General features: G+C 41.9%; 1 protein-coding gene across 4 annotated transcripts in view; it reads left to right on the top strand.

Moving 5' to 3' along the window:
* BTBD9 (BTB domain containing 9) overlaps positions 1-13,642 on the top strand; it is a 437,363-nt gene that overhangs the window by 263,235 nt on the left and 160,486 nt on the right. For all 4 annotated transcript variants that reach the window (XM_088831208.1, XM_055407251.2, XM_055407252.2 and 1 more), the window contains exon 7: positions 10,962-11,071. In XM_088831208.1, coding sequence (XP_088687334.1) covers positions 10,962-11,071 — 110 coding nt within the window. The remainder of the gene's footprint in view (positions 1-10,961; positions 11,072-13,642) is intronic.

Genomic DNA, 13,642 nt, shown 5'->3' with positions numbered 1-13,642 from the left:
GCCCTAAAGGGACAACTAGCCCTGGCCTGTGCTCTTGAAGCCCATCTTTGGGTCTGGATGCACCACTTTAACACCCATAGTTAGGAATGTGTTCCCAGATACCCAGCAGTCTCGAAGTCCAAAAGAAATTCTGCTTCCAAGGATCTACTCTTTGCATTTCTGTTTAATGATACTGTACTCTGCCACACCCTGCACTAGATTTAACTACTTATCTCATTTAAATATCATAAAAGATTTGTGTGTTGATCCATTTTATAGAGAAGGAAACTGTGATTCAAAAGGTTTAAAGGGAGGGCGGTCCTAAGATGGCAGAGGAATAGGACGGGGAGACCACTTTCTCCCCCACAAATTCATCAAAAGAATATTTGAACGCTGAGTAAATTCCACAAAATAACTTCTGAATACTGGCAGAGGACATCAGGCACCCAGAAAAGCAGCCCATTGTCTTCAAAAGGAGGTAGGAAAAAATATAAAAGCTAAAAAGAGAGACAAAATAGGTGGGGACAGAGATCCGTCTCGGGAAGGGAGTCTGAAAAAAGAGAGAAGTTTCCAAACACCAGGAACACTCTCACTGGTGAGTCTGTGGTGAGCCCTGGAACTTCAGAGGGCAACATAACTGGTAGGAAAAATAAATAATTGAAACCTACAGACTAGGCACCCAACAGTAACTCCCAGCAGAGAAGCAGCGCAGACACCTGCATCCGCCACTAGCAGGCGGGGGCTGGGCATGGAGCCGCGGGCTGCATTGCTTAGAGTAAGGACCAGGCCTGAATGCCATGAGGGCAATCTGAGGGAACTAACTTGAGATAGCAAAGCAGACTGTGGGATGGCTACCCCGCGAAAAGGTGAAAAGCCCTAACCTAAGACACTGCCAGACCTGCTCACAGAACAAAGGGAAGACTAGAGCTAGCCGGCTGTGGACGGCCCATTCCCCGCTGAGACAGGCAGGGGAGGGCAGCCAGAGCCGGAAGGGGGCAATTGCGGCCCCAGAGAGGCATCCGATACCAAACTACAAGCAGGCTTCCTTGCTAACTAAGACTTCTTGGGATTCTGGAGGGTTGACATCCATCTGAGAAGGTGCGCCGGTTGTACACCCAGAAAACCGAGCAGCAGGAACCGGGGAGGCGATAAGCCACAGTGACCGTGCTCACCAAACATCTGGTCACCTGAGCTGCTCGGACTGGGGAAGGACACAAAACGCAGGCCCAACTAAATCTGCGTCTTTGTGGAGTACCCAAGTACCTGAACCTGAGCGGCTTAGACCTGGGAAGTACATGCAACCCAGGGACCGCCTCAGACAGTTCCTGGCAGAGCAACCTAGAGCCTGAGCAGTATAGACAGGGAAAGCACACACGCTGTGAGCGGGGACAAACCCAATGTGGCTGAGACACTGCGAGCACACGCCAGTGTTATTTGTTTGCAGCGTTCCTCTCTCCCCACAGCACGACTGAACAGTTCAGTCACTCAGTCGTGTCCGACTCTCCGCGACCCCATGAATCACAGCACGCCAGGCCTCCCTGTCCATCACCAACTCCCGGAGTACACTCAAATTCATGTCCACAGAGTCGGTGATGCCATCCAGCCATCTCATTCTCTGTCGTCCCCTTCTCCTCCCGCCCCCAACCTTTCCCAGCATCAGAGTCTTTTCCAGTGAGTCAACTCGTCGCATGAGGTGGCCAAAGTATTGCAGTTTCAGCTTCAGCATCAGTCCCTCCAATGAACATCCAGGATTGATCTCCTTTAGAATGGACTGGTTGGATCTCCTTGCAGTATAAGGGACTCTCAAGAGTCTTCTCCAACACCACAGTTCAAAAGCATCGATTCTTCGGCGATCAGCCTTCTTCACAGTCCAACTCTCACATCCATACATGACCACGGGAAAAATCATTGCCTTGACTAGACGGACCTTGGTTGGCAAAGGAATGTCTCTGCTTTTTAATATACTATCAAGGTTGGTCATAACTTTCCTTCCAAGGAGCAAGCGTCTTTTAATTTCATGACTGCAGTCAGCATCTGCAGTGATTTTGGAGCCCAAAAAAACAAAGTCTGACACTGTTTCCACTGTTTTTCCATCTATTTCCCATGAAGTGATGGGACCAGATGCCATGATCTTTGTTTTCCGAATGTTGAGCTTCAAGCCAACCTTTTTACTCTCCTCTTTCACTTTCATCAAGAGGCTTTTGAGTTCCTCTTCACTTTCTGCCATAAGGGTAGTGTCATCTGCATATCTGAGGTTATTGATATTTCTCCCAGCAATCTTGATTCCAGCTTGTGCTTCTTCCAGCCCAGCGTTCCTCATGATGTACTCTGCATAGAAGTTAAATAAGCAAGGTGACAATATACAACCTTGACGTACACCTTTTCCTATTTGGAACCAGTCTGTTGTTCCATGTCCAGTTCTAACAGTTGCTTCCTGACCTGCATACAGGTTTCTCAAGAGGCAGGTCAGGTGGTCTGGTATTCCCATCTCTTTCAGAATGTTCCACAGTTTATTGTGATCCACACAGTCAAAGGCTTTGGCATAGTCAATGAAGCAGAAATAGATGTTTTTCTGAAACTCTCTTGCTTTCTCCATGATCCAGCGGATGTTGGCACGACTGAACAAGTGAGCCTGAAAAAACGTCCACCACCGCCCCCTTGTGTCAGGGCGGAAATTAGACACTGAAGAGACCAGCAAACAGAAGAAGCTAAAACAGAGGGAACCGCCTTGGAAGTGACAGATGGAGAAGTCTTGAGGCTACTGCAAGAATAAGACTGAAAACCAGAGGCAGAGGCTTAAGCCCAAATCCTGAGAAGACCAGAGAACTCCTGGGAACATTAATCAATAGGAGCTCATCAAACTCCTCCATACCTGCACTGAAACCAAGCACCACCCCAAGGACCAACAAGTTCCAGAGCAAGACATACCAAGCAAATTCTCCAGCAACACAGGAACATAGCTCTGAGCTTCAATATACAGGCTGCCCAAAGTCACTCCAAACCCATTGACATCTCATAACTTGTTACTGGACACTTCATTGCACTCCAGAGAGAAGAAATCCAGCTCCACACACCAGAACGCCGACACAAGCTTCCCTAACCAGCAAACCTTGACAGGCCACCCATCCAACCCCACCCACAGCGAGGAAACTCCACAATAAAGAGAACTCCACAAACTGCCAGAATACAGAAAGGCCACCCCAAACACAGCAATATAAGCAAGATGAAGAGGCAGAGAAATACCCAGGAGGTAAAAGAACAGGATAAATGCCCACCAAACCCAAACAAAAGAGGAAGAGATAGGGAATCTACCTGATAAAGAATTCCTAATAATGATAGTGAAAATGATCCAAAATCTTGAAAACAAAATGGAGTTACAGATAAACAGCCTGGAGACAAGGATTGAGAAGATGCAAGAAAAGTTTAACAAGGACCTAGAAGAAATAAAAAAGAGTCAATATATAATGAATAATGGGATAAATGAGATCAAAAACACTCTGGAGGGAACCAACAGTAGAATAATGGAGGCAGAAGATAGGATAAGTGAGATAGAAGATAGAATGGTAGAAATAAATGAAACAGAGAGGAAAAAAGAAAAATGAATTAAAATAAATGAGGACAATCTCAGAGACCTCTGGGACAATGTTAAACACCCCAACATTCGAATCATAGGAGTCCCAGAAGAAGAAGACAAAAAGAAAGACCATGAGAAAACACTTAAGGAGATAATAGTTGAAAACTTCCCTAAAATGGGGAAGGAAATAATCACCCAAGTCCAAGAAACCCAGAGAGTCCCAAACAGGATAAACCCAAGGTGAAATACTCCAAGACACATACTAATCAAATTAACAAAGATCAAGCACAAAGAACAAATATTAAAAGCAGCAAGGGAAAAGCAACAAATAACACACCAGGGGATTCCCGTAAGGATAACAACTGATCTTTCAACAGAAACTCTTTAGGCCAGGAGGGAATGGCAAGACATACTTAAAGTGATGAAAGAAAATAACCTACAGCCCAGATTACTGTACCTAGCAAGGATCTCATTCAAATATGAAGGAAAAATCAAAAGCTTTACAGACAAGCAAAAGCTAAGAGAATTCAGCATCACCAAACCAGCTCTCCAACAAATGCTAATGGACCTTCTCTAGACAGGAAACACAGAAAGGGTGTATAAACTAGAACCCAAAACAATAAAGTAAATGACAACAGGATCATACTTATCAATAATCACCTTAAATGTCAGTTGGCTGAATGCCCCAACCAAAAGACAAAGACTGGCTGAATGGACACAAAAACAAGACTCCATATATGCTGTCTACAAGAGACCCACCTCAAAACGAGGGACACATACAGACTGAAAGGGAAGGGCTGGAAAAAGACATTCCACACAAATAGAGACCAAAATAAAGCAGGAGTAGCAATACTCATATCAGATAAAATAGACTTTAAAACAAAGGCTGTGAAAAGAGACAAAGAAGGACACTACATGATGATCAAAGGATCAATCCAAGAAGAAGGTATAACAATTATAAATATATATGCACCCAACATAGGAGCACCACAGTATGTAAGACAAATGCTAGCAAGTATGAAAGGGGAAATTAACAATAACACAATAATAGTGGGAGACTTTAATACCCCACTCACTCCTATGAATAGATCAACTAAACAGAAAATTAACAAGGAAACACAAACTTTAAATGATAGAATAGACTAGTTAGACCTAATTGATATCTATAGGACATTTCACCCCAAAACAATGAAGTTCACCTTTTCTCACACACACACGGAAGCTTCTCCAGGATAGATCACATTCTGGGCCATAAATCTAGCCTTGGTAAATTCAAAAAAATTGAAACCATTCCAAGCATCTTTTCTGACCACAGTGCAGTAAGATTAGATCTCAATTACAGGAGAAAAACTATTAAAAATGCCAACATATGGAGGCTGAACAACACACTGCTGAATAACCAACAAGTCATAGAAGAAATAAAAAAAAATCAAAATGTGCATAGAAACAAATGAAAATGAAAGCACAACAACCCAAAACCTGTGGGACATTGTAAAAGCAGTGCTAAGGGGAAGGTTCATAGCCATACAGGCATACCTCAAGAAACAAGAAAAAAGTCAACTAAATAACCTAACTCTACACCTAAAGCAGCTAGAGAAGGAAGAAATAAAGAAGCCCAGGGTTAGTAGAAGGAAAGAAATCTTAAAAATTAGGGCAGAAATAAATGCAAAAGAAACAAAAGAGACCATAGCAAAAATCAACAAAGCCAAAAGCTGGTTCTTTGAGAGGATAAATAAAATTGACAAACCACTAGCCAGACTCATCAAGAAACAAAAGGAAAAAGAGACCATAGCAAAAATCAACAAAGCCAAAAGCTGGTTCTTTGAGAAGGTGAATAAAATTGACAAACCACTAGCCAGACTCATCAAGAAACAAAGGGAGAAGAACCAAATCAATAAAATTAGAAATGAAAATGGAGAGATCACAACTGACAACACAGAAATACAAAGGATTATTAGAGAATACTATCAGCAATTATATGGCAATAAAATGAATAACCTGGAAGAAATGGACAAATTCCTAGAAAAGTACAACTTTCCAAAACTGAACCAGGAAGAAATAGAAAATCTGAACAAACCCATCACAAGCACGGAAATTGAAACTGTAATCAAAAATCTCCCAGCAAACAAAAGCCCAGGTCCAGACGGCTTCACAGCTGAATTCTACCAAAAATTTAGAGAAGAGCTAACACCTATTCTACCCAAACTCTTCCAGAAAATAGCTGAGGAAGGGAAACTTCCAAACTCATTCTATGAGGCCACCATCACCCTAATCCCAAAACCTGGTAAAGACCCCACAAAAAAAGAAAACTATAGACCAATATCACTGATGAACATAGATGCAAAAATCCTTAAAATTCTAGCAATCAGAATCCAACAACACATTAAGAAGATCATACATCATGACCAAGTGGGCTTTATCCCAGGAATGCAAGGATTCTTCAATATACGCAAATCAATCAACGTAATACACCACATTAACAAACTGAAAAATAAAAATCATATGATTATCTCAATAGATGCAGAGAAAGCCTTCGACAAAATTCAACATCCATTTTTGATAAAAACCCTCCAGAAAGTAAAATGGGCCAAAGAACTGAACAGACATTTCTCCAAAGAAGACATACAGATGGCTAACAAACACATGAAGAGATGCTCAACATCACTCATAATCAGAGAAATGCAAATCCAAACCACAATGAGGTACCATTTCACGCCAGTCAGAATGGCTGCTATCTAAAAGTCTACAAGCAATAAATGCTGGAGAGGGTGTGGAGAAAAGGGAACCCTCCTCTTACACTGTTGGTGGGAATGCAAACTCGTACAGCCACTGTGGAGAACAGTGTGGAGATTCCTTAAAAAACTAGAAATAGAACTGCCATATGACCCAGCAATCCCACTTCTGGGCATACACACCAAGGAAACCAGAATTGAAAGAGATACATGTATCCCAATGTTCATCGCAGCACTGTTTATAATAGCCAGGACATGGAAGCAACCTAGATGTCCATCAGCAGACGAATGGATAAGAAAGCTGTGGTACATATACACAATGGAATGTTACTCAGCCATTAAAAATACATTTGAATCAGTTCTAATGAGGTGTATGAAATTGGAGCCTATTATACAGAGTGAAGTAAGCCAGAAAGAAAAACACCAATAAAGTATACTAACACATATATATGGAATTTAGAAGGATGGTAATGAACTGAACTGAACTGAACGATAACCCTGTATGTGAGACAGCAAAAGAGACACAGATGTATAGAACAGTCTTTTGGACTCTGTGGGAGAGGGCGAGGGTGGGATGATTTGGGAGAATGGCATTGAAACATGTGTATAATCATATGTGAAACGAATCGCCAGTCCAGGTTCGATGCATGAGACAGGATGCTTGGGGCTGGTGCCCTGGGATGACCCGGAGGGATGGGATGGGGAGGGAGGTGGGAGGGGGGTTCAAGTTGGGGAACACATGTACACCCATGGCGGATTCATGTCAATGTATGGCAAAACCAATACAATATTATAAAGTCATTAGCCTCCAATTAAAATTTTTTAAATAAATTAAAAAGATTTAAAGCTTTTTTTCCCATAGTGACACAGCTAATTAAGTGATGGAGCTGGGTGACAAACCTGGCTCTGTTAGACACTAAAGCTAGTACTTCAAAACTCTAGTGCTTCTCAGTTTTAGAGTGCTGTCCATGGGGGGTTTAGGTTTAATTTTATCAAAGAAGAATCTCTTTTCACCCACAGTATTATAGCTCCTAGAAACTTCTGCACTGAAGCATCCTGTTTGGAACTGTGTTGAGGCCCCAGTCATTGTGAGTAGGACTAGAAGACAACTAACATAGGGAAGGGAGGAGAATGTTGGAAACAGACTTTTACACCAGAGCTCATGTGGACAGCATTCATCTCCATCAGAAATGGCCAATCTGTTGCATATCTGCCTTCCTCACCCCTGTTTAAGTTTTAACTATCTTCCAATTGTCTGAGCTGCTGTTGAGGACCCTCAGAGAGAACAAAGGATAGCTGTCATATTTTTCAGCAGCCCTCCTTTCTGCACACTGATGAAGTCACTAGCTGCCACTGCCTGTATCATCAGGTTAAATCAGAGTCTGAGTGTGCATTGGAGAGATGATGTTGAAAGAAAAAAATTAAGCTTAAGTTTTACCTTTTACTCAAAATCTTTTGTGACAGAGAAAATGTAGGATCTACTTCTTGTTAGGTATCATGACCCAGAAGCAAGTTTTGTTTTTTTAAAAAAAAAAAAAAATATTAGGACTCTCTCTCTCCCATCCCCAGCCCTTGGGTTTTCAATAGCTTGGATAGTGGTAACTGCTGCCTTCAGGATGTTCCATCGTGAGCCTCATTAAGAAAATCTGCTTGTGATCAAGGATGGTACCTTGATGGTGCTTCCCCCTTCTCCCTCTGGACATTGCTCCTGGATCAGGGTACACTTTCCCCTGAGCTGGACAGGGCCCCTGAGTTCTTAAGGGAGAGCTCCAGGCTGCCCTACTGAAGTTGGGGGATTAGTTAAAGCCTGTTTTCTGTTTCTAGTTGAGATCTTCAGTGAAGGACAGAGTCCTTGGCTAAACGATTGCTTGCTGGAGAAAAGGAGCATAGCTTCTTTGCTGTGACTTTGTTACCATTTTTTAATGTGTATTTGAGTAAGGACTTTATGCCACTTTTGTAAATTAGGCTATAATTTTATGGAGACTTAGTATTGTAGAACTAGAATAATTAAACTTGTTATGAGCATTACATATAACAGGCTAATCAAGAAGTGTGATGTACAGTGGTGAATTGCTAATTTGACCTCAGGATTGTGTAGCAGAGATAACATTATCTTCATTTATATAGAACTTTTTTTATCTGGAGGCATCTCTCAATGCTTTTGCAGTCATATATATTATCTTATTAGTTATCACAAACACTATCATTAAGGCTGTAAAATGTATTCCAGTACAGTTTTTTATTTTCAGTTTCCTTTAATCAAGGGATGAGAGAGGGGAAAGTTCTTTAATTTCTCCCATTCCTGATATTTACACCAGGGTAAAATTTGGGAAATGACTGTTACCTAAACTTGGAGGCTGGTTCCATATAATGTTTTAAAAAGATAGGGAGGGAACATTAGTGCATCCCCTTAGGTCAGCCTGAACTGTTAACCTTAAGAACTGCCACTGGAGGAAGGCCCTATTAGTCCCTCCCTTGCTCCTCTGCTGCTGCTGCTAAGTCACTTCAGTCGTGTCCGACTCTGTGTGACCCTATAGACGGAAGCCCACCAGGCTCCCCCGTCCCTGGGATTCTCCAGGCAAGAACACTGGAGTGGGTTGCCATTTCCTTCTCCAACGTGTGAAAGTAAAAAGTAAAAGTGAAGTCACTCAGTCATGTCCAACCCTTAGCGACCCCACGGACTGCAGCCTACCAGGCTCCTCCATCCATGGGATTATTCTAGGCAAGAGTACTGGAGTGGCTTGCCATTGCCTTCTCCGCCTTGCTCCTCTATCTCCTCAGTATTAGGAAAGCTATCTCTCCTTTGAAAGATTTGACCTAGAGAACAGGAAAATGATCTGATCAAATTCCACCAGACCACATTGCCTCCAAGGTTGCAGATAACAGCACTCACTGTCATGACCATGTGCGGTTGAAAATGCTATGCTTGTTGAGTTCCTGTGGGTTTAAGGAAATGGATAAAATTAGACTCAGGTCAAGGTGCCAGGCTTAACACACCCCTTCTGTTCCAGAAAGCCCAGAGAGATTGTTACTGCCAGCAGTAAAGAACAACACGATCTGTTCTACTCAGACCATTTAGAACTTATTTTAAGTGAACCCCATCCACCTACCCAAACCCAGTAAAGTCAACAACACCTTCTGTCTGCCCTGAAGGCTGGAGAGAACAGATCATAGCCAACCTCCTGCTTACCCAGAGGGCGATGGTGAGCACAGCAGTTGCCCCAACCCTCCACACAGGAAGAATGGTGTCTCCCTGCAGCGGGGATGAGAACACAGAGCAGCCAGTCCAGGAGAGGGCATTACTGTTGGTTATGAAGATGAGCGATCAGCTCATGTCAAGGAGCAGATGGCTAAATGAGGTGCACAGGGATTGCGGTGAGATTCAGGCTTGAAGAAACAGGAGGGAAAATAGCTCATGATACAGAACCCCCAAATATAGCCTCTATAATGTGAATTTTTTTTAATTGGCATTTACATTATACAGTTAACTTGGAAGGATGAGAAATGTAAGGAAATTACCAAATTAGTGAATAGTGATTAACTCAGAAGTAAAATTACATCATCTAAATGGAAGGTTGTTTTACATAGCGGAGGGAAGATATTACTAAAACCTTGCCCAGTCTGTCATCTAATTGAAATCTGTTCATTTAATACGCTTACTACGCTGCATCCTTCAGAGCACATAGTTCATAATTTGGGAGAGCGTTATCAGTTCATCTGTTACTTTTTGCCTTGCTCTTCTTTTGAATTCCAGGATGTGTGTAGCACATTACGTTCCCCGTGGAATTGAGTGACACTCAGAAGAGTCCGTTTGTCTGTTCATTAACCTGTGAACTGTCAGGTCCCTTTGGAGAATGAAAGGGGCAAGTTGCTCCAAGATTAATGCTTGTTTGTCAGAGGTGAAGCCTCCAGGGAGATACAGAGGGTGAATAGGCTGAGATGCTCGAGACCTGCCCTATGAAACTCTGCACCGTGTGCAGATGCCAGCTCCCTGCGGCCAGGAGGGAGGCTGCAGAACAGGCTGGCTCACCTCTGCACATCACTTCCTCTGGCCAGGAGAAGGCATCCTAGCAGTCACGTTGGGGACTGGCGTAAGAATGTAGGGTTCACATCCCAATGAGAATTTAGGAGCAACATTAAAATACAAGAAACTGTGAGTGGTTTTCAGTAGTTTCTGTGGGTTTTTTTTTTTTTTCCTTTAAATGAGAAAGCAGTATTGATTTCATACATTTCACCCAATGGGTGAAAACTTTCATTGAGTTGGAAAGTATTTGATTTTGTGTGTTTTTGTGCACCTGTGCACAGGCACATTCCTAACCACGAGGTAAGGATAAAAGCTATTATTCTCCAGTGTAAATGTCTCATGGATGTATAATTGTACTGACATTTTGGAGTTGAGCTGAACAACCCCTGGTTTGATTTTCTAGCTAAACCAAATCTAAGTTCTGCTTCATTCTCTGGAAAGTGGTACCTCCCTAATTTTGCTGTAATTTTTCTATACTCAGTTGGAGCTAGCCCCAAGGAGCAGGTCCAGGGTCTGAAGCCTATTCAGTCTCTTTCAGTCCATGCTCTGGTAGACTGTATGTTTACATAGTGTATCTTTTTCTGTTATCCTTGGATTTGTTATGATGGAAGCTCATTTTCTTCAACATATTTTCTCCTCTTTTTACCCCCAGGTATATTCGAATAGTTGGGACTCACAACACAGTGAATAAGATATTTCACATTGTGGCTTTTGAATGTATGTTTACAAACAAAACCTTCACTCTGGAGAAGGGGCTGATAGGTAAGTGTTACAATTATATTTTTTATGTATCACATAGCTATGTTATCTGCAAATATTTTGTTATTGCATTAACTCATCTTAATTCACCTGTTAATCAGCTTTGACTAAGAGCTCTGGTTGACTTGAATGCCTTATGGCTGAGTGACATAGAAAGGGCTTATATTTTTAGAAGTAGTCAAAATAATAATTCTAGTAAACTTAAAAGAGTATAAATATTATACTAGTAGTTCAGAATTGGAAATGTTCTAGTGATTCATTCAGATTTGCTATGTGGGGAATGCTTGTGATAGTCAGGCACAGTCTCCTGTACCAAAAGGCTTTTCTATATTTAATGGTAGGTAAGATCAGGGAGGAAGTCAGTATAATATTGATCCAATGCTCCTACTTTTCAAGGCTGTGCAGGTATTTTGGCCTTTGATTTGATATGAATAGTGTGCTCAGCTATGAGAATATCTCCTTTTCATAGACACAGCAGTCCATATTTGCCCTTCTTTGTCAAATTCACCTCAAGAAAATGACTGCATGTAATTAAAATAAGACCAAAGTAACTAAATTACCGTAATGAAGATTATTTTGTGACCAGTTCAGCCTGGCTAATCTTTTGAAAGGACATTTTAAATTTCATTCAGTTGTTTGGTTGTTTTCTGTTGTGCTTTGTTTTGCTTTTGTTTTTGGTCATGTTTAGTCTGGCTCTGTCTCTAGTCCACCTCAGGCCTTAACATTTTGATACCATGAGTGGCTTTTTCTGTCTAGACTGATTATTCTTCTTTTATCCATGCCCACAGGTTTTTGCTCATTTCCTACCAAGATCATGTTTTGTAACTAACTAGATCCTTGAATCTGCACCTTTACTGCAGCTTTCTTGGAAAAGGAGCTCTCTTATGTTCAAGTGAAGGGATAAGATACCCATGCCTTGGTATACCTAAAGTATTTCTTTACCTTTACAAAGGGACTCATTTCTCATCTCCTCCCCAAGTCCTTTTCATGCTGGGACACAGAACATATTGACAATGTCCTAAAAACATGGTGAAAACTAGAATGAGAAAGATGAGGGTAGCTTACAAATGTTTACTAATTCTATGAATGGTCAAAAGTCTAAATTTTCATAACACTTTTTGTTTCCTAAACATAATCCTTTAGAGAAATTTGAGAGTAATACTAATAAAGTAGCAAGAGTAGAAATTATTCCAGCATATAGAGAAGTTTTAGAGCTCAATTAAATAAACAGTTTGGTTTTGACTTTGCAATGGGTGTAATTTTTAGTATTAAATATAAATGTTGATAAGCCTTGAAACGTTTTTTTTAATTTTTTAAAATTTTAATTGGAGGCTAATTACTTTGCAGTATTGTGGTGGTTTCTGCCATATATTCACATGAATCAGCCATGGGTGTACATGTGTTCCCCATCCTGACCTCTCTCCCACCTCCCTCCTTGTGACTTTTAAGCCATTTGAAAGTTAACAGTGGGCATCACCTGATATTATCGAGGCTTTTAATTCTGTGAGGGGGCATAGAATTGTGATGATGGAGTGTTTTGGAAAGGCTATTTCCTTTTACTTGCTGCCCATGTTGTTTTATAGACCAGACCTCACTGTGCATGTGATTGTATAGTTAAGAGCATCCTTACTGAGAAGGATCTTATTAGGAACCAAACCACCTTTGCAGCCATAGGAGGTGTAGAGCATCTGGCTACTCACTTCAGCCTGGTACACTGAATTTTGAGCATGTTGTATAGAAGGCCCCTTTCCCTTCTTACTGGAGGAAGGACAGGTTTGTAGGCATTGTAATTATCGAAGAAACAAATCTATCTGGCATGAAGGCCACTGCAGGAACGAAACTCAGAATCAGTTGTAGTGAGGGATTGCTGCTGTTGGTCTGTCTGTTCTGTCCAAACTGAGTTAGTCGGCATTATCAGAAGCCATAATAGTCTCAGACATGTCAGGGGATGAAAGAAGACTGTAGAGAGGCTACCAGTATTTCTGGAGTCTGGTCAGACACTTTTCAAGTCCTCTTCTAAGATGCTCACAAGTTTGACTGCGAAGAGCACTGCAGTCACTTGCCTGTCGTCGTCCCTCATCCAAATAGGAACAGTGGTGCAGGCAGGCAGGTTGGTGTGTGTGCTTGTCGGCAGATGGCCTGCAGTGGGGTCCCCTCTGGCTCTGCTTTTACTGTCTTCGTGGCTCAAAGTTGCCCCCATGCTGGGCAGACAGGGAGCTGGTTTAAGTCACGAGAGCGTGTAGGGTGATTTCATTATCCTTTTTCTGACATGGCAGCTGTGCGACATTTACAGGGGCGTTTGAAACAGTAATGGCCAGCTTTCCATATTGGTGATCCAGGTGCATTTTAGCTGCACACAGGCCTCAGCCACGGCCATTCTATAGGGACCTCCAAGAAAGAAGTGGTCCTTTAGTGAGGCCACAGCGTATGTCAGAATCACCTGGAATTATTTTTAAATTGTAGTTGCCTACTGCCGAAGAATTGATGCTTTTGAACTGTGGTGCTGGAGAAGACTCTTGAGAGTCCCTTGGACTGCAAGGAGATCCAACCAGTCCATTCTAAAGGAGATCAGTC

The sequence above is a fragment of the Moschus berezovskii genome, chromosome 23 (assembly GCF_049115385.1).
Source record: "Moschus berezovskii isolate FMDL1 chromosome 23, NW_MosBer_1.0, whole genome shotgun sequence".
Lineage (NCBI taxonomy): Eukaryota > Metazoa > Chordata > Mammalia > Artiodactyla > Moschidae > Moschus > Moschus berezovskii.
The sequence above is the reverse complement of the archived record's forward strand: the minus strand, read 5'-3'. Positions and strand labels throughout refer to the sequence as shown.